This window comes from Marmota marmota, unplaced genomic scaffold (assembly GCF_001458135.2).
Source record: "Marmota marmota marmota unplaced genomic scaffold, marMar, whole genome shotgun sequence".
Classification (NCBI taxonomy): domain Eukaryota; kingdom Metazoa; phylum Chordata; class Mammalia; order Rodentia; family Sciuridae; genus Marmota; species Marmota marmota.
The window spans coordinates 15,778,462-15,799,077 of record NW_026000005.1 but is presented as its reverse complement, the minus strand read 5'-3'; the positions used below and the strand labels follow the sequence as shown (position 1 = coordinate 15,799,077).

The window sequence follows — 20,616 nt, the reverse complement described above, 5'->3', positions numbered from 1 at the left end:
TCTCTCCTTTCTCTCATGTAGATGCCACTCACTGGATTTAGGGGATTCCCTAAGCCAGTATGATATAATCCTAACTAATTTTGTCTGCAAGACCCTATTTTCACATAAGGTCACATTTTGAGGTTCTCAGTGAACCTGAAATTTGGGGAGGACACTTCTCAATCTACAACTTCAAGAGAATAAGTGATGCCTACACAATGCATTCTGTAAAATACTTCTGAACTAATTTTATATATGTATGAGATATGGATTAAAGTTAATTTTTTGACATAACTAGTTGTACTCATACCCTTTGTTGAAAAGATTCTTCTCTAATGAATTGCCTTTGTATCTTTGTTGAGAATCAGTTGTTTATGTATGTGTGAATCTATTTCTGGACTTCTTTTTCTGTTCTATTGGTATATTTATTACTTTTTACCAATATGGCAGTCTTCATAATAAACTTCAAAATCACATAGTATGAGTCCTTCAACTTTCTACTTTAAAACATTGTAAAACTAAATATAAACCTTGGGCTGGGGTTGTGGCTCAGTAATAGGGTGCTTGTTTCACATGTGTTAGGCACTGGGTTCAATTCTCAGCACCACATATAAATAAATGAATAAAAAAAGGTCCATCAACAACTAAAAAAATATATAAAACCTAAAGATATAAAATTTTTAGAAGAAAACACGCAACTTTGAACTATTTTTACTTAAAAGATCTTTTTCCACTAAACTAAATATGTATTATATTAATATTTTAACTAATATACATGATTTACTTATGTATATTTAATATAAATGTCTAAAATATAAATTTTCCAAATCATCTGTCACCAGGGAATTACTTCAGATTTGTTTCCTGGGGTGAAATTACCAAAACCAGATTATAATGATTTGCTGGCAGCTATTCAAGATAATTGTGCCTCCATGAATTTACAAATGACTGACTTCTTTTCTGAGAAGATTCTGCAAATATATGAAATGATGATTGTACGACATGGTTTTATGATTGTTGGAGAACCATTTGGAGGAAAAACTAGTGCATACCGTGTCTTAGCTGGGGCACTGAATGACATATGTGAGAAGGTATGTGTTATTAATGCATTAATTTACTTATAATAAGCTTAAATCATTTTAAAAGACACTCTCCACATACAGCTTAAAATCATGAGGAAAATGAGTCAAAGAGAAAATAAAATTAGAAAAGTAAAATGAAGCAAGTAGGAAGTTCATCCTATAAAGAGTATGCCACAAATTTGCTTTTTATTTTATTTTTTTGGTTGTTGATAGACCTTTATTTTATTTATTAATGTTTGGTGCTGAGAATCGAACCCAGTGCCTCACCCATGCCAGGCAAGTGCACTACCTCTGAGGCCCAGCCCCAGCCCCACAAAATTACCTTTTAAACTTTTGTTTATTTTTTAATTATAAGATAATACATGTTAATTGTAGAAAAGAGCCTAAAAACAGAAAAATATAAAGGTTTTCCTTTAATTGTTTTAAGAGAATTTTTATTTTCTAGAAAGTTAGATTTGTAATGAAAACTTCTGATAGGGCTGCTGGTGAAATTAATTTAACAAAGGGAGTATATATGTGTGTATATATATGACATATACACTTGTGCATACAAAATTCCTATTTTTCAGATTTTTATTATTGTAATGAATAATGTATATTAATGTACAACTTAATGGATTTCATTGTGACATTTTCATACATGCATATACAATGGCTTTGATCATATCCACCTTTTCTTCTAACCTTTTTAGCCCCCTCTTTCCCCTCTCCTCCAGTTCCCTTCCCTAATAATATCTCTCTTTTACATTCAGGTCTTTTGTTTGTTTCCACATATGAAAGAAAACATGGCACACTTGTCTTTCTGTGTCTGGCTTATTTTGCTTAACATGATATCCTCCATTTCCATCCATTTTCCTGCAAATGACATAATTTACTTCTTCACAGCTAATACCACATTAAGCATATGTATATCATATTTTCTTTAACCATTGATCTATTGATGAGCATATAGGCTGACTCCATATTTTGGCTACTATAGATAGTGCTATTAAAAAAGGTATAAAGAAGGGTGGACATGACCAAAGCACAATATACTTGTGTATGGAAATGACATAGTGAAACCCATTGATTTGTATAGTTAATACATGTTAATTTAAAATGAGAAATTATAGAACTTTCAAATAGTTCTGAATTTAGGAAGTTACATTGTTAAACACTTCCTGGGCACAGAGGAAAAAGCAAAGAACTTGAGCTTGTTTTCTCATTTAAGATTAGTAGGTCTGCATCCTCTTGGTAGTTTCCACAAAATTTGGTAGTTTGTGTCCCAACTTCTGGCTATATTGGGTAAAACTGAACTTGCCATGTTGTTTCATATATAAAAAATTATTGTAAATAAGTGGAGCTCAGGGAATTTTAGGATAGTGAAATTATTCTATATAATACTATAATGGTGGCTAAAAGACATTATGGTTATATTAAAACCCATAGAATTATACAACACAAAGAATAAATCTTAAAATTAAAGACATTAGTTAATAATGCATAGAATACTACTGTTGTGTATAAGTAATTAAAACAAAAAATTTTAAAAATGGGATTAATAAAAATAATAATATGTAAGTATAAATTCATGAATTTTAACACTGTACCACACCAATGTAAGATGTTAATAATAAGAGAAAGTTTTACACACCACAAGAAGTACATATTTCTGTATCTTTACATCTTTTTATTTTCTCTCAGAGAACAAGAGAGTTTCTCTTTGTAGTAAGAGTCAGCAAGTTACAATCCAGGGGCTAAATTCTGCCCTAAGCTTATTTTTGTAATGTCAGTAAACTTGGAGTGGTGTTAATGTTTTTTTTTTTTTAATCTATTAAGACACACACACACAAAAAGAAAAAGAAAATATGAAACCTGGAAAGCCTGTAAAATTTATTATGTAACTCTTTACAAAAAAACTTACCAACTAACTCCTGTTTCGTAGTTTTAGATCTTGTACAACATTTACTAATTTCCTTCTATGTATTTTTGAACTTTTAAATACTATTACAAATGGGACTTAAAATTTTTATATTTCAATAATTCATTGCCATTATAAAGATAGTATAATTGATTTTTATACCTTGACCTTGTTTACTAAAACCTTGTTAAATTCACTCCTCATCTCGGATAAGTTTATTTGTAGATTTCTTAGAATTTTTCTATGAATAAGACAGTATTCTTCAAAACAAATAAATATTGATTTTTTGTATTAAGGGGCTAATGGAAGAAAACAAGGTTCAAATAACTGTTTTAAATCCTAAATCTGTCACCATGGGTCAGCTGTATGGACAGTTTGATTTAGTGTCCCATGAGTGGTCTGATGGAATCCTCGCTGTCAGTTTCAGAGCATTTGCTGCTTCACCTGTAAGTACTAACACTTTTGTATGTGTATTTTTTAAAGGCCATAATATCTTCTTCTGACTAATTTCTGATTTTTTTCCAGTTATTTCAGACAGTTTTATTTCTAGCTTAAGATACTTAGATATTTATTTAAGATACATTACTATATGGTCTCAGTGTTTCTGTGAAGTACAATGTCAGCATCTGCAAAAAAATGCCAATGCCTTTGTCCTGAGGTGTTAGAGAAGGCAGGAGAAAAACACAGAGTCAAGGTATTTGTAATTCTCTTTCACAAGTTAGATAATCCATCTAGAAGAGTCCACAGACCAGTAAGTGTTAACTTGGTTGCCAGATTTTAGCAGGTTATCTATAGAGTGTAATTATATGAGCAACAGCTTGCTAAGGCTGGTGGTTTAAAGAAAAAGGAATCTAGACTAGGGACATCTATTTATTTACCAAGTCATTGTTTTCTTTACTCTGACTATCATATGTGCTAAATTTGGTGCTTTTTACCATACAAGGATCTGGTGAACTATGCATGCCTCACAAATCGGTGTAATAACAGAAATCTCAGCTCTGCTCTTTTGGCAGAAAGACCTTGGACCTTGAGTAGCATAAGGATTGACTGTCCTGAGGCAGAGATCCTGCTCAGTATTAAGCTTTCCTAGTAATTTCAAAGATAAAAGTAATCATGAAGAACCAGGTGCAGCAGGCAGTGGTCTAAGACCATTGATGTCACTTTGTAGGTCCTCTCTTGCCATGGGGAACACACTCTGGCCCAGAATAGCATGTGGAGTCTCTAAGTAATGTATGCAATTACATTCTTTACACAGAAATAGTCATGAGCAATCTCGATTCAGTTACATTGCATTTTTCAGGAAGCTATGTCCCATATATATTGAGTTTCATCAAGCTTAAGTAGTTTACCCAAAGTTACACAGCTTCTAAGAAGAAGAATCAAATGAAAAGCAAAGTCTTTCAGATGGTGTGAAGCTCAAGGGGAAGTTTCCCAAGTGAGAGTTAACAGGCATGGGAAACCCACAGCTCAAGAGAAATTTTATTTCAAGGTCATTACTGAGGTATGACTTTTGCTTCCATCCTGGGACACGGCCAGAACTAGCCTTTGAGTATGGGTATTTGAGTTTGAGCCTGAGAAACATCCATTGTCCATTAATCCATTAGATTAATGAGTTAGCCACAGGGACTGAGAATGTGTCAGGATAGACTCAAATCCTTCATCACTTCAACTTGAACTCAGCATTTGCTGAAGGCAAACCAAGACTTCATGTGCATACACCAAGAGGCAGCATTATAGAATCTGGGAAGGAGAATCTGTCTTTGCACTCTCTAGCTAATGCCTGGATACTCTTTCATATTTGTTGAGCATTTATTATATTCTGGACAATTTATCAATATTTTTATGTTTATTAAATGACTGTTGGACTTTGAATGTTATATTGATTTTAATACCTTATCCTATATGAGAAAGTTTACCTCAAGAGGCTTTTGGATATATGTGTATATGTCTGAATTCATTCAAGAGAGAGAGAAAAAAGTTTGGCTTAGCAACAAAAGTAATTAGTCTATATAAAGTTATGTTAGTAGAATTCATGCTAAAAGCAAAAGCAATCTGTAAGTTTCTAAGAACTGACATATCTGAATGAAAATTCTGTTTTCCCTGGCAAGTACATTTTTTCTTCTAATATTTTCTAAAGCATATATACATATATGTGTTTATATATTTTATATGTGTATATATGTGTTTGAGTTCAGAAACATTGAAGAGATTGAATCTTATGAAAAAATGTTATATTCCTATGTTGTTCATAACATATATAGGCTTCTTCATTTATGTATGTATAGAATACACACACACACACACACACACACACACGTTGTGCACTTTTCAAAGGGCACCTTTATATTTTCATGGTAAAATTAATTCTTTGAGTTTTATTTTTAAAATTTGAAGTAGCATTATTGAATTATTCCTTTATTAAATTTTTGCCTTTTATTCCTTATGTACATACAATAGACTCCAGATAGAAAATGGTTAATTTTTGATGGACCAGTAGATGCAGTATGGATTGAGAACATGAACACTGTGCTGGATGACAACAAAAAGTTATGTCTGATGAGTGGGGAGATTATTCAAATGTCACCACAAATGAATCTTATTTTTGAACCCATGGATTTAGAAGTTGCTTCTCCTGCCACTGTAAGTTCTCAATTTTCAAATCTGCTTAGAAGTTGCAAAATGTTATGTTTTGTTTATGTAGTAGCTTTGACTTTAAATGAAAGGTATTAGAATTTATTCTAAGAGTTATCTGTAATTCTTTTTTTCCCTCAGTCCTGGGGTTGTCCCAAGGCCTCATATATGCTAGGCAAGTATTCTACCATGGAGAGCTACATCCCAGCCCTTTTTAAAATTTTATTTTGAGACAGAGTCTTTCTAAGTTGCCCAGTCTGACTTTGAACTTGGAATCCTCATACATCAGTCCCCCGAGTAGCTGCGATTGTAGGCATGTGCTACCTTACCTGGCTTTGATCTCTGATACTCAAAAAAATAGTCATATTTGTTGACATACCTTGACAAATGTAATGGTTAAGATGTTTTCCTCTTTTGTTGGAAATCATTTGGTAAATTATACATGAAAATTAAGATCATGAAATTATAAAAAATAAAAATAAGCCCCTATTTCCCCCAAGAGTTTCTGAATGTTAAAGAAACAGATGAACAACCTATTGAAGCCATGCCTGGAGACCAGATTTCATGCTGGGATCCCTGGTTAAACTCACCTAACCTTTGTCTTACACAGTAATCAGGTGAAGTATGTTTTCTTTGATTGCCATGAGTTTGGTGATCAGCAAGAGCAGCTACCCCTTTAGCTGGTCCATTGTATAATATGTCAGGAATTGCTTGTGGGCAACATAATGAGTGATAAGAACAACCTGAGGAAACAATGAGCCAAGAAAACCTGCACGTGTGAGAAAGTGCTTACCTGTTTGTGATTACCCGTCTCCTATATCAACTGCCCCTAAATCAGCCTCCCCTGAAGATTTTGTGTGTGTCATCTCCTAATCTGCTAGCTTATCTTAAAGTTCTTTGTCTTCAACCACTTTGCCTCTCAACTAATTGGCTTCTGTCATACCACCGCATACCTGTACATGGTAATGATATTTCTTTAGTAAGCATTACCTTGATGGTGAACAATTTATTTTTCCAGGTTTCCAGATGTGGTATGATTTACATGGAGCCTCACATACTAGGTTGGAGACCATTGATGTTGTCTTGGCTGAATCTGTTACCTGAGACAGTCAGTCCTATTGAGAAGGAATTTATAACAGGCTTATTTGACAGAATGGTCCCTATTTCTGTTGAATTTATTAGAAAGCATACAAAGGTAAGAGAAATGGGAATTTTAAAATTAAAAAGTAAATAGAAAATTTGTGTTAGTTAAATATTTCAATTTTTTAAAAAATCTTGGTAATACAATTATATTTACTGAGAAAATAATCAAGCAACAAATACTATGTTACATACAATGATTAAGAAGACAAAATGCCCTTATGAAGCTTATGACCTAGCAAGAGGAGGACATGTTAAACAAACATTTATTTCAAGTATGATCATTATTTTACATAATCATTTTCAGGAGTTAATGAATTATTATTTTCTTTTTTAAATTTTTTTAATTTTTTAATTTTTTTTTTAATTTTTTATTGTTGGTTGTTCAAAACATTACATAGTTCTTGACATATCATATTTCACACTTTGATTCAAGTGGGTTATGAGCTCCCATTTTTACCCCATATACAGATTGCAGAATCACATCAGTTACACATCCATTGATTTACATATACTATTTACATATACTAGTGTCTGTTGTGTTCTGCTGCCTTTCCTATCCTCTACTATCCCCCCTCCCCTCCCCTCCCCTCCCCTCTTCTCTCTCTACCCCATCTACTGTAATTCATTTCTCCCCCTTGTTTTTTTCCCTTTCCCCTCACTTCCTCTTGTATGTANGTAGGCTTCTAGGATTTGGGATTCTGTCTCATTCTTCAAGTCTGGGAAGTTTTCTCATATTATTTTGTTGAACAGATTGCTCATTCCTTTGGTTTGGACCTCTATACCTTCCTGTATCCCAATGACTCTTAAGTTTGGTCTCTTTATGTTATCCCAAATTTCTTGGATGTTCTGCTGATGGTTTCTTAACAGTCTCACTGAGCTGTCTATGTTCTTTTCAAGTTGAAATACTTTGTCTTCATTGTCTGATGTTCTATCTTCTAAGTGTTCTACTCTGCTGGTAGTATTCTCCATTGAGTTTTTAAGTTGGTTTATTGCTTCCTGCATTTCTAGGATTTCTGTTTGTTTGTTTTTTATAACCTCTATCTCCCTATATAGTTGATCTTTTGCTTCTTGGATTTGTTTTTGTAACTCATTGTTGAAGTGATCTTTCATTGTCTGATTTTGCTGTCTAATATCTTCCTTGGGACTCCAGATCATCTGAAGCATGTAAATCCTGAATTCTTTATCTGACATTCCATCTGCTGCAGCTATTACCTCTTCTAAAGTTGAGTTGACCTGCATTGCTTGTGGTCCTTTCTTTCCTTGTCTTTTCATACTGCTTGCGTTTCTTTCTGCTTGGTGAAACTCTTGTGTTATTGAATTTTCCCCCTATATATTTATATTGCTCTTGTATAGTTGCAAAATCTCCCTTGCAGGGGCGGGCGGCGGCTGTGCTCCTCCTCCAATTGGGGTGATCTGTCTATCTCGCCGGTGGGCCGCTGGGCCCCTTCTCCAGGTTGCGTGGTCTGCCTACCTTGCAGGCAACGGCTGGGCCCCTCCTCCAATAGGGATGATCTGTCTACGACGCTGGCAGGCTGTTGGGCCTGTTCTCCAGGTTGCAGGTCTGCCTACCTTGCAAGCACAGGCGGCGGCTGTGCCCCTCCTCCAATTGGGGTGATCTTTCAACTAGGCCGGCGTGCCGCTGGGCCCCTTCTCCGGGACGCGCAGTCTGCCTACCTTGTGGGCGGCAGCTGGGACCTTCCTCCAATTGGGGCGATGTGTCTACCATGCCGGCAGGCCGCTGGGCCTGCTTCGCTGGTCGGTCGCAGGTCTGCCTACCTTGCAGGCGCGGGCAGTGGCTCTGCTCCGTCACTCCTCCAATTGGGGCGATGTGTCTGAATTATTATTTTCTACATATGCCATAATTATGTAGTTGATGTGCAAAGGAGCCAAAAACATGACTAAAATTATACTCAATTTTTTAAATGTAAAAACCACTCTAATATTTCAATTTTAATGGGTTATTAACCAGTTGATAAAAATATATCTTAACTGGTTTGACTGAACCATTTTTCTGATCAAAATAAAAAAACTTTAACTAATAACTATTCTTTGAAACCATTTTAAATGAAACCATCTTAGATTCAAGACAGTATAATTGATGCTTGTCTTTTCTCTTTTTAAAAAAACAAAAAACAACCTCAAAGGTTCACATAAACCTGTCTGGATAAAAAGAGTTCAAAATGTCCTCTCTTATTTCTGATGGGATGTTGTATAATTTCCACTTTTATAAACTTCTTTATTTTCAAAACTTCCCAAAATAAGCCAGTTTCCTGGTGGAAGGATTGTAAAGTGGTCCTAAAGTGGGTGAATCCATTTTTCTTTCCTTCAGTATACCCTAACGGGCAGGGTGGGAAGGGAGAAAGAGCAGATGGGAGAGCAGGGACAAAGAGGAAGGGAATCTGCTGCCTAAGGGTTGTAGCACCATCTAGGCTCCCAAACTCTCTCCAGTTGGAAATTATAAATTATGCTTACTTTCTGCTTTGAGAGTTATTGATCATGGGAGTTATTAATCAAAGGTCTTTTAGAACAACTTTGGCTCTGTAACAAATATAGGAAAATAGGGCTTGTTAGACCAGGATGAAAGAAAAGACCATTGACACCAATTAAAATCAAATTAAAGCAAGCTTATTATTTTGACCGGCCGGGCTGCCTCTCCCACCAAAAACTGAGGGAACAAGACAGCACTGCAGCTTTCTTGCAGCCCAACTTTATAGCCCAGAAAGTTACACAAGGTGGGTTACAGATAACAAAACTCTGATGAGCATAACACAAAGGCTAGTTTACATTTTGCCAGCCCCGACATTGGAATTTATGAAGGTCATTAGAGCCTCAGAGAGGGTCATTATCTGGCCAGGGAAGGCCAAGATTTATGAGGTGTCACTAAAGTTTTAGAGAAGGCTGCTATCTGTCAGGGAAAGCCAGGGATGAGTGAGTTCAAGGCACGGGCAGGCATTCCAAGCAAGTTCAGAATTTGCAGTCATTTGTAGTAAAGCCGAAATTATATTTTCATGGCTTTGTGGCGAGATGGCTCCCAATTTTAAGAGAAAATCAGGCTGATGTTTCTTCTGCCATTGGGAGAGATAATAAAAAACCTCAGCAGGCAGAAGTTGGGCTCAATGTACAGATTTGTAGACGGGAGTTTAAAGCCATTTTACCTAAAGGGAAAATCTAGGGGGAAAATAGAAGAAAGCAAAAGATAGAATCTGAGGTACACAAGTGACTTAGACAAAGAGAGGGAAGAGAGAAGAACAATTTAGGAAGGAGGTAGTCAGTACTGTGAGATACTACTAAGAAGCCAGTGGAGGTAGGAAAGGGACACGTGTCTTTTGGTTTGGTGATTGAGAACATGGAGGACACTTGGTAAAAGTCCATGAGGATAAATGTGGCTACAAAATGGGTGTAGCCTGCTTTGGGCCAGAAGTTTGGCTATATACAAAATATTGGAGCTATGATGTAATTATGTTACAAAAACATCTAACCATGTTTGCATTGAGGGTCATAATAAAACAAGTAACAGGACTTCTTTCCCCTAATGCTGCCAGAGTATTCAGATATTACAAATAACTGAAACCGGAATTATGAATGCCCATTATTTACTTGGTAGTAATATGTAGTAATATATAACTATAATTTTATTGTTGCATTAGTTAACAGTCCCATCTTTAGCCAGAGGCTCAGCCACCATCTCTGCCGAATAGGAAGCCAACAGCTTCTAATCTTCAAAGAGTCAATTTCAGAGAATTTTTTTATGTTAACCATGAAGTAATGCAACTCTAAAGGCCAGAAGAGAATTGGGAGGGAAGCCAACAAATATTTATTGAGAACTTGTTGTACACCGAACGGTTCTAGGAGCTGTGCATGTTATTGCAATTACTACAAATTGTCCTGGTGAGGTACCAAAAAGTAATGTGCATGGCATTTATGGCACTCCAGCAGAGTTTTTGTAGATTCTGAGATTTGAAAATGTATTTCATACGGTTGGGTTTACTTAACTACTGTTGTGGCTTATAAATATATTCCAAAGTGGGTTTTATTTATTTAACATTGCAGATATAGAAATTAATTGCCTTCTCTGAAAGACACTTTTTAGCATCTGACTTAAAAAATTAATAAAGCATAAAATCTGTCTTTGATTTAAATTAATTAAACAGGTACCAGTACATTTCTTTAAATATGAGAACTGATGTAAGAGAGGTTAAAAAGCACTAACTACCTAGAGGTGAGATTTTCTGCTGCCACACTCTCCTATAGGCACGAATTAGTGTGTGCCTCAATTTCCAATCATAAGACAAAGGTTATAATAGTACTATGGCTGTTAGAATTAAATGAATTCAATAAAAATTAGCCAATGCTATTTTATCTGGTTTTAATTGTTTGAAAGACTCCCTTTTCTGACTTTTCAGGAATTATCTCCTACTTCAGATGCAAACTTGGTCAGATCCTTAATGAATCTAATAGACTGTTTCATGGGTGATTTTGCTGATGAAGCCAAAGTAAAAAGTAGAAATGATAGAGAAACTTACTCTTTGCTTGAGGTAAGATCTGGCAATAGAAAAATATCTTCAGCTTTCTCCAAACTTCCTAAATAACAAGACTCATGATAGCTTATATGTTTGAAATAAATTTTAATCGAAGGATAGTTTTCCAAGAAAAACAATCTGTGCATACACCAGGGGCAGGTGAGCAGGTTTCATTGTGGCTAAAATTTGTACTTTGCATTGTATTATGTATAAGAATTAAAAGACATGCAGTATGAAAAAGCCCACTTACTACAACATCCTTAAACGACCTGCTATTTTTAATCACCTCATGGGTCTCCTCTCAGAGATAGTAACCTGACTACAAGGATAGATTGAAGTTACTCTTTAATTGCACTTTGTCTTCTTTCTTTCCAATGCAGGGAATTTTTCTGTTTTCTTTGATCTGGTCTGTTGGTGCTTCTTGTTCGGATAATGATCGGTTGAAATTTGATAATATTCTTCGAGAACTAATGCGAGGTCCAATTTCAGAGCTAACTCAAACTAAGTTTAAATTACTGAGTGGTACTGAACAAACTTCCTCCAAGGCACTAACTGTCCCATTTCCTGAAAAAGAAACAATTTATGATTACCGATTTATCACTGAGGTAAGAGTTTTGAAGCAAGATTTGCAATTGCCAATCTGGCCATGTCTCCTTTGAGACTCGGTGTATAATGACTCTAGGCCATTTCTTCCTTTCTGTTTACTTTAACAGTGTGGAGAAGAGGAAGCTATGCTGGCTCTGAAGTCAAGCATATCTAGGTTTGAGTCCTAGTAAAGTCACTTTCTTTCTGTATAGCCTTGGGATAGTTAATTTTCTTGAATGTAGTTATTCCCAATGATTAAAGGTGATAATAATAACACCTGATGGGTCAGTGGTACTCGTTAAATAGAAATATGCATTATGATTATCTAACCCTGCACCAGGCACTTACTATTCAAGGACACCTCTTAGAGATTCATGTGTGTTAGAATATTACAGGCACTAAGCCCTGTAAGAATGCAGCTGGTTAAATGTAAATTTAACACTACCCAAATGAACTACGCAATAAAACTTGGGTAGCAAAACTCCCACTAATACTGTGCTGAGGACAAAGTTTAGTATTTAAAATGTATATATTAAATATATACACATTTAAGTAAAATTGAAATCACACAGTATTCTTTTCTATTTAATAAGGAAAACACTTTGCCCTCTCAATAACATTTCCCTAGTGAACTTGCTTTCTAAAACCTCCCTGCAGTCCACCAATGAACGGACCACCATCTATTCCATTTCTTTGGCCATTGGGCTGTTTTTCTTGTTTTTAGTGTCTTTATATAAGTACTGCTTTGTTGGACATTTTTTGATAAAGTCATGATTTACATCTGATTATTTCCTTAAGATGAATTTCTAGAAAAGGCATTTGAATTTTATGGCTTTTGAAATGTGTTGCCCTGCTCACCTCAGAAGTAATTCTTCACCCTGTTAAGCACAGATACTATCTTTTTTACTGAATTTATTTCAAGTTACCAATAATGTCCATTTTCAGGGTACTTGACAGTTTTTTGTGCTTTCCCCATTTTTTTTTTCTATATTGCTTTCTAGCACCATGGTAAAATAGGAAGAATGGGATTATTTTGAAAGTTCTACCAATGAGGGAACTGAGGTTCAGAGATCTTAAGTCATTGTTCCAGGATCACATAATTGCTAATTGACTATATAATCTGAGTTTTCTAATTCTTAAGTCTTCCTTTACCATTTGGTGTCAAAACACACGTTTGAAAAGGTTATCTAAAATATGGGAAAGGCATTATTTATCAATTCTAGAAGCAATTGCAATACACTTTTCAGACTGATATGAATTTGGTGCCTTGATACACAGCTTTGTGCCAGAAAATAATGCACAATTCTGCCCTCAGTAGTTCATAACTCTTTGGAAGAGAGACATGTCACATTCTAGGCTAGAGGAATGCCATATGTGAAATCCCAGTGGTGGGGGCACGTGTGGGACTAGCAGGCCCATTAAAGAAGTCTTGTTGTAGGATATTTGATGATGTAGAGAAAGGATGGTCTGAATTCTTATGTGCTTTTAATGACTAGAAATTGAGATTTTATTTCATATTAAGAATGGAAAAAGGGCCCAGCACAGTAGCACATGCCTGTGATCCCAGCAACTTGGGATGCTTAGACAGAAGGATCTCAAGTTCAAAGCCAGTCTTAGCAACTCAGCGAGGCCCTAAGCAACTTAGTAAGACCGCATCGTAAAATAAAAAGGGCTGGGCATGTGGCTCAGTGATTAAGTTCCTATGGGTTCAATCCTGAATACCCTCCAAAAAAAAAAAGAATGTAGAAAGAGATGTAGCTCAGTGGTAGGGTGCTTACCTAGCATGTGCAAGGTCCTGGGTTCCATCCCCAGTACCACCAAAAAGAAAAAATAATGGAGGGGGCAGTAGTATTTTTCTAGATGGAAAAATAACATTTTTGAAACTTTTTTTTTTTTTGAGTACCAGGGACTGAACTCAGGAGCACTTGATTACTGAGCCACATCCCCAACCCTATTTGTATTTTATTTATTTAGGGTCTCACTGAGTTGCTTGCACCTTGCCATTCCTGAGGCTAGCTTTGAACTCACAGTCCTCTTGCCTCAGCCTCCTGAACTGCTGGGATTACAGGCAAGCACCACCGCACCCAGCTCAAAACTTTTTATTATAAATACTGTCATAGAAAGTTAACACTTTAGTTCACAATATAATTGGATACAAAGATACAGCATGTTAATTCATAATAATCACAAATCTAACATTCTATAGAACTGGTACACTAGAATATGAATATAGTTAATAATACTGAACTGCACACTTACAAACAACCAAGTATATTATGTTGAGTATATTATTTTATAATTGTAATTTTTATAACAATAAATCTTGCCTGAAATGTGAAGCTGATGTTTTATCATTATTAAAAAACAAGCATTATATAGTTTTTCTTCTAAGGAGAAAAAAATTATTTAATTGTTAACATTGAATAAAATACTTTTTAATGCATTGATTAGTTGAATTTTCTCAATGCCATTAAAGAATCTGATGTTTGTCCATAATAATTGATCATTGGGTTAGCTTAAGCAGTGATTTTAAGGCATCAAAAATATCACAGCATTGCCACTTCTTTTTTTCTCTCCTTAATGTATATATACAACTTAACTGTAAAATGAATGTTAAGTGTTTTAAAGGATAAAATGAGTATTTGAATAATAGGATTTGTTTGTCATGGAAGTACAGAGTTTTAAAAAGTATTTTGTAATATAATTTTTACTATTCAGTTGTTTATTATGAACAGGGAATAGGGAGATGGGAGCCATGGGTAAAGAAATTAGAAGATGCTCCTCCAATTCCTAAAGATGTGATGTTTAATGAAATCATTGTACCAACTGTGGACACTATTCGATACTCTGCATTAATGGATTTGTTGACCACTCATCAAAAGCCTTCAATATTTGTAGGACCAACAGGAACAGGAAAGAGTGTTTATATAATTGTAAGTATTATTAAAATCTACATATTTAAAAGTATATAAATAATAGTCATAAGAATGCTACTTTTAGAGTAGTAGGCTTAAATAATTTTTAAAACTCCTCAAATATTTTGTTTGAACCACAGAGAATTTTTGAGTAATTGACTTTTTAGATAAAAAATGACTTTTATTCATTCAAGATATAATATTCTGTGGGTTTTTTTTTTTTTTTTTTTTTTTTTTTTTGCTTCTGGTGGTTGGGCTGCTGGTATCAGATGCTAAGATGCTGATGCCATTTTATATCATTAAAAATTGTCCCATGTCCCATTTTGATAACTAGAGCTTGTGCAGGATGATAACTGCATTCCTTGAAAAATATGTTTTAATTGCACTTGCTATTTAATTTTCTAAATTACTTTATGTCTGAAAGATTACTATGTAGTAATTATTGATTTTTTTTTCCTGAATGATTTCTGTTTTGTGTGAGTTAAGATGATTCCATTTGCTAAAACAGATAATGCCCCAAATTTGAGTGGTTTAACACAACCTGAGGAGGAGTAGGAGAAATGTGCTACCCCTAGTCCCCCTCCCATCTCAGGTTCATGTTTATATGCATACGGGAATATCTAAGAGGGAGGCAGGGAGAAGTTCTCACTGAGAGTTAAACCACGGGGTTGATTTGGCCCCATATTTTTAAAAAGTAACTGAAAATGTACAGAAAGCTGAGAGATTTATTCAAAATGTCAAGAGACATGGAACAGAAACTTGATGTGATTAAAGGAAGTAGTTAGAAGAAAATACAGCTTTTTGTCATGTGTACTCTCTTCAGCTCAGACAGTAAACTGTCCAGATATAAAAATATTCCTTTTCATAAAATTGGGAGCATATTTTGTAATCTGTATTTTTCTTTTTACTTGCAAATATCTTCCTACTTTCTTATTTACATATTATAAACATTTTCCTATTTTGTTCTGCTACAAGATGATTTTAAGGCTATCATAGTATTTGATTTTATAATTTTATGATAATTGTCCAAGTCCCTAATTTAGGATATTACACTTTAAAAAAAAGAACGCAGTGAACATTTTTGTAGCTAAATCTTTATTTTTATCTCAGCTTATTTGCTTAGAAACAATTTTTTTTTAATCCCTGGAAGTGAAATTATTGATTTTTCAACAAATGTTAAAGTTGTTCAGAAAGGTTATTCAAATTCAAATTGTCTCTCATGTCCTCTAAAGAATATTCCATTGCTCCAATTAATTAAGAGTTGATTATATTATAAATAATACACATATAAGGTTGGGGGCTCAAAAACTTATTCTTCAGTGAAAGAAAATATTATTTCGAGACAATGCTAGATACCTTTCTATAAAGTAATTTCATTGAATTTGTGTATGTGTGTGGGGGGGTGGTACTGGGGATTGAACCTAAGAACTTGTGTATGCAAGGCAAGTACTCTACCAACTGAGCTATATCCCCAGCCCTCATTGAAAATTTATACAAATAAGATGCTTAATGAAATTTTGTACGTATTTACAGTTTTTCTTATTGAAGTGATTAAGCAGAAAATTTAATGTTTCCAGTGATTTTCGTTAAAATTATTGTATATCTAGATATTTAGATTTTAAATAATGAAATATAAGTAGTATTTTAGTTGTAGATTACATTAAAATGTAATCTACAACAAAGAAAGACATTAACTAAAGACACCTACTATGAGCAAATATGTTGAAGAAATTTAAAATCCTGTGACAGGAAGGAGTCTATAATTGCACATAATCCACATTGTTAATGGTTAACTTAAAAGAATTACTAACAAATACAATATTTAGTATTCATTATGATTTATTTTTCATTTGCAGGTCAGCTCTGTTGTAATGAGTATTTTTCTTTTCACATCGCTACATAGATTTTATAGAATAATTTTAATTAACATAATTTGATAATCAAATTGAAAAAAATAGTTTTATAGGTATACAATTAGTTTCAACAGTTTTGTATATGAACATAAAAATAGTCATTTTTTCAGTGCGACAAATGGAATTTTATATGTTGAATAATTGCAAGAGATATATTTAAACTGAAAAGCAGGACTTGTCTAATGATAGCTTATAAAAACATAAATTTTGTCCAAATAATTTTTATGGCACAATGGTAAAAATGTACTTATTTAGAAATGTTTTAGTCAATGACTCTCAACTTTTGGGAATTACAAAAATCTTTTGATAATGGTCTGATTTTTTACATGATCAATACACAGGACCATACTATATTAATTGTCCTCTTTGGTTAGATTCTTTTTACTTTCTGCTGCAACCAGCATGGCCATTAATTCGGAAACCATTGAGGGAAGATCGGGGATTAGAAAAGACAAACAGACAGAGAAAGCTGAGACCAAGTGGGACATTACCCTCTGATGGAGGTATAATGACACAGAGCTAACTCAGCACATTTATTATATAGGTTTTATCATCAAAAGGGTTTTCTGTGAGAAAGTTTCTTCAAAGCAGGCAGGCTGAAGGACAAAGTACTGGGCAGCCAATTATAATTATCATTTTTATGCTCTTAATTCTCTACCTCTGGCAACTGGTGTCTAAACTTAGGGTCAAGACTTATAGAGCCGTGCCTACCACAGAACATCCTTTAAGCAGGGTGTCACCATAGCAATTGGACAGTCTTGATCTTCACCTTTGCACAGGAAGTTCCCATCCTAGGCACACAGCTCCTGCCACAGGAGAATCAGATACTATGGCTCAAATCACTGCTCCAACAGTTTTCTTTTACATGGTGTATTTTTGCTTTTTTTTTTCCTTTTTGTACTTTAAGCTTGTCTGAATCACTTAGATTCAACATATTGCTGTATTTCTTATTTGTATGGTTACTTTGAGTCTTTTTTTTCTATTAGAAGGCAAATTGATCTCAGATACGTAAATTCTTAATAATGAGTCATTTTTCTACAGTCATTTTTTACACTCTTTTGAAAATGTTAATCCAATGGCATGGTGGCGTATTTATTTTTTTCATATTGATTTAGGATGTTACATAAACTTTACAATTCTATCAGCATTGTTTGAACCTATTGTAAATAATTGAAGTCTTTTTCTCAAATATAACTTTTTCCCTAAATCCAGTTTTAAAATTATCAGTACTATGAATGACAGCGCTCTCCTCCTGACTTCCTTCCCTACCCAGTTAGCTATATAAGGCTACAATACTGCTACCTAATCCCTGTTGCCTTTATTGTCTTCTAGTAGACTGAGATTTTTAAAAATCTGTTTTGCTCTTTTTAATTTCATTCTTCAACTTTTAGTCACTTTAAAATAATAATTACATTTGGATTGTTTGTATTACTGTTCATATTTATGATAGTTAGACTTAGCTCTGCTTTTAAATGGTCTCATTGCCAAACTTACTATGCCCTGACTTATGCATGTGTTGAGCATTCATGTTCAATCTTGTTCCATTTGTCTATCCTTTCTTCCATCTGAAAAGACATATTGGTTATGACTATGATTGCCATTGTTAGCTGAAAAATTCGTTGTAATAAAAACATTTGCACTGTATGCCATGTGAGCAAACAAAATGAAATAATTGTTTAGAGCTTTGGGCCAAAAATATGGAAAATGTGAATTGGCTTTACTCAGACATGTAAAATATCAGTTTATTATAGTAGCTGCTCAGAAGAGTCATTTTAAAGTACAAAAAAATCACTTGTTTTCAAACCTTTTTTCTCTTGAAATAATCTCTCATTTACATTTTAATTATATAATCATAAGAAAGACATTTTAATCATAAAATCATGAAAATATACCTACTCCTGTTTTTATTCTAAACTTCACACTTGCTACTTTTTGCTAATCTAATGGTCAATCACAGATAGGAAAACAAGCTATTCAAAGGTCTTTAAAAGTTTACATTTTAGACTGTATTCATTTTATGTAAAATAAAATAATTTTAAATAAAAATAAAAAGTAGCTCCTGCTGGATGGTTGAAATGAGTGAAAGTTTGCATGGGCTCATTCTCTCGTCCAACAAGGAGGTCCACAGAATAGGGTAGAGGAGAATGTGGATGTGGTGTCTCTATTCAAACCTCTGGAGACCAGGCAGGAAGAAGGTCTGATTTTATTGCTCAGTTACCATGTATATATGATCAGGCAGTAGCTAAGCAGATTACAGGCAATTTCTGGCCAACTGCACTTGCAGCAACCAATTAAGGAGCAGGCCATGGAGCAAGCGCAGGGACTGCAACATGTGGCCTCATGCCTAGGGCTGTACCTACAGGGTAAGCGGTTTGCCGCTCACACACCTAGCATGGGGAGTGGATTGCACTCAGACACCTTAACATATGCCATGTATGCAGTACTCCATGCACTTGTCCCCACAAAAGTTAGCCCTAATTTTACAATTTCTGATCAGCGGTTGACCCTCCTGTGTTGCTCATTTTCTTTTATCTGCTCTACCTCATGACAGGGACAGGCATGTATGTGCTGAACGTAGTTATTAATGGGAACATACCAGTTCCTTTTTAAAATATAAGTGTTGCTATGATAAATAAGTTGAGATTTTGAATTGTGCTTTCAAAATTTTCACTTGCTTAATTAAAGGCATGTTTAGCATGTAATTGTGTTTATGAAACGGGGAAAATGCTTAAAATGTTTTGCCATGTGAGATTTTGGGTTAGTAATGTGGTAACATATACAATAAAGCTGAATGCTAGAAGCACTTAAAGTAAATTTTGGAACAGGTGAAAAAAAAAACAAAACACCTCGCCTTTTCCCCTCCCTTATTCATAAATGTAAGTAGTAGATAGTAGTACTCATTAAGAAGATGTGATTTAATGAAGATTTTCTAATAAGTTGGCCCTGGGGAGAGTAGCCCTATAGAGAACTCTTGAGAGGAGAGTTTAGGAATGGTAAGGACAGGTGAATACACTTTGAAGAGCTGGTCAGGAAATTCTGGTATTCCTTGTCCCTGTCATACATCTTGATTAAGAACCATTGCAATTCCACCTGCTTTTTTAGCAAATTCCATTTTGAAAATACATTGATATTATGTAAGCTTCTTAACTTACAGAAAGATAACTTAATATATAAGTAGAAAGATAATATGCTTGTTCCAAGAAGAAAACTGGTCTGGAAAGAGAAAAACAGCAGGATGGATTCTTGTCCATGTCTGAGATCAGAGGCAAGTTTCCTAACCTCTGAGTCCCTATGACTTTATGTTAAGGAGGAGCATGTACTCTTCATGGTGGTTGTGGAAATCAGAAAACACCTGCAAGGAACCTGGACAGATAGAGACACTCCTTTTGACTTTATCTCTTTTTACATTGTTGTGACAGGTAGGGTTCAATTCAAGTCTGTCAACAATGACGCTTTGTATTTATTCTGAAATGCCAAAATATAATTTCAACTCTGGCTCATTTTATTATTTCCTGTTATGTAGAATTTTCTTTTAAATCATCTTAATAAGGAAATCTACAAACCTCTGATAATTAACTTCTCAGCACAAACTACAGCTGCTCAAACTCAGAACATTATCATGTCAAAATTGGACAAAAGAAGAAAGGGAGTTTTTGGTCCTCCTTTGGGCAAGAGAATGGTAATGGCTTTCTGTTTTTATACTCATAGTACAATATAAGTCCTACTTATGTACATGTCTGCAATCAGAACAAGGAAACCAAATATACTAAGAATTGACATCTTTCCTAGTTTTTCACCACAAATTTTTAATTAAAATTGTCTTAAAACTGGTGGTATTTGTATGTACACTAAACATCTTGATTTTAAAAATAAACAATATCCCTTTGAGGTTGGGGGGAGCATGGGAGGATTAGATGAACTCTAGATAGAGTAAAGGGGAGGGAGGGA

General features: G+C 34.5%; 1 protein-coding gene across 5 annotated transcripts in view; it reads left to right on the top strand.

Moving 5' to 3' along the window:
* The window catches only part of Dnah7 (dynein axonemal heavy chain 7), a 304,117-nt gene that overhangs the window by 153,994 nt on the left and 129,507 nt on the right, over positions 1-20,616 (top strand). For 4 of the 5 annotated variants that reach the window (XM_048808207.1, XM_048808204.1, XM_048808206.1 and 1 more), the window contains 8 exons: positions 822-1,070; positions 3,258-3,407; positions 5,419-5,601; positions 6,611-6,787; positions 11,139-11,270; positions 11,636-11,860; positions 14,576-14,773; positions 20,192-20,347. In XM_048808207.1, the coding sequence (XP_048664164.1) occupies positions 822-1,070; positions 3,258-3,407; positions 5,419-5,601; positions 6,611-6,787; positions 11,139-11,270; positions 11,636-11,860; positions 14,576-14,773; positions 20,192-20,347 (1,470 nt within the window). The remainder of the gene's footprint in view (positions 1-821; positions 1,071-3,257; positions 3,408-5,418; positions 5,602-6,610; positions 6,788-11,138; positions 11,271-11,635; positions 11,861-14,575; positions 14,774-20,191; positions 20,348-20,616) is intronic. The other variant, XM_048808205.1, reaches the window with a different exon arrangement.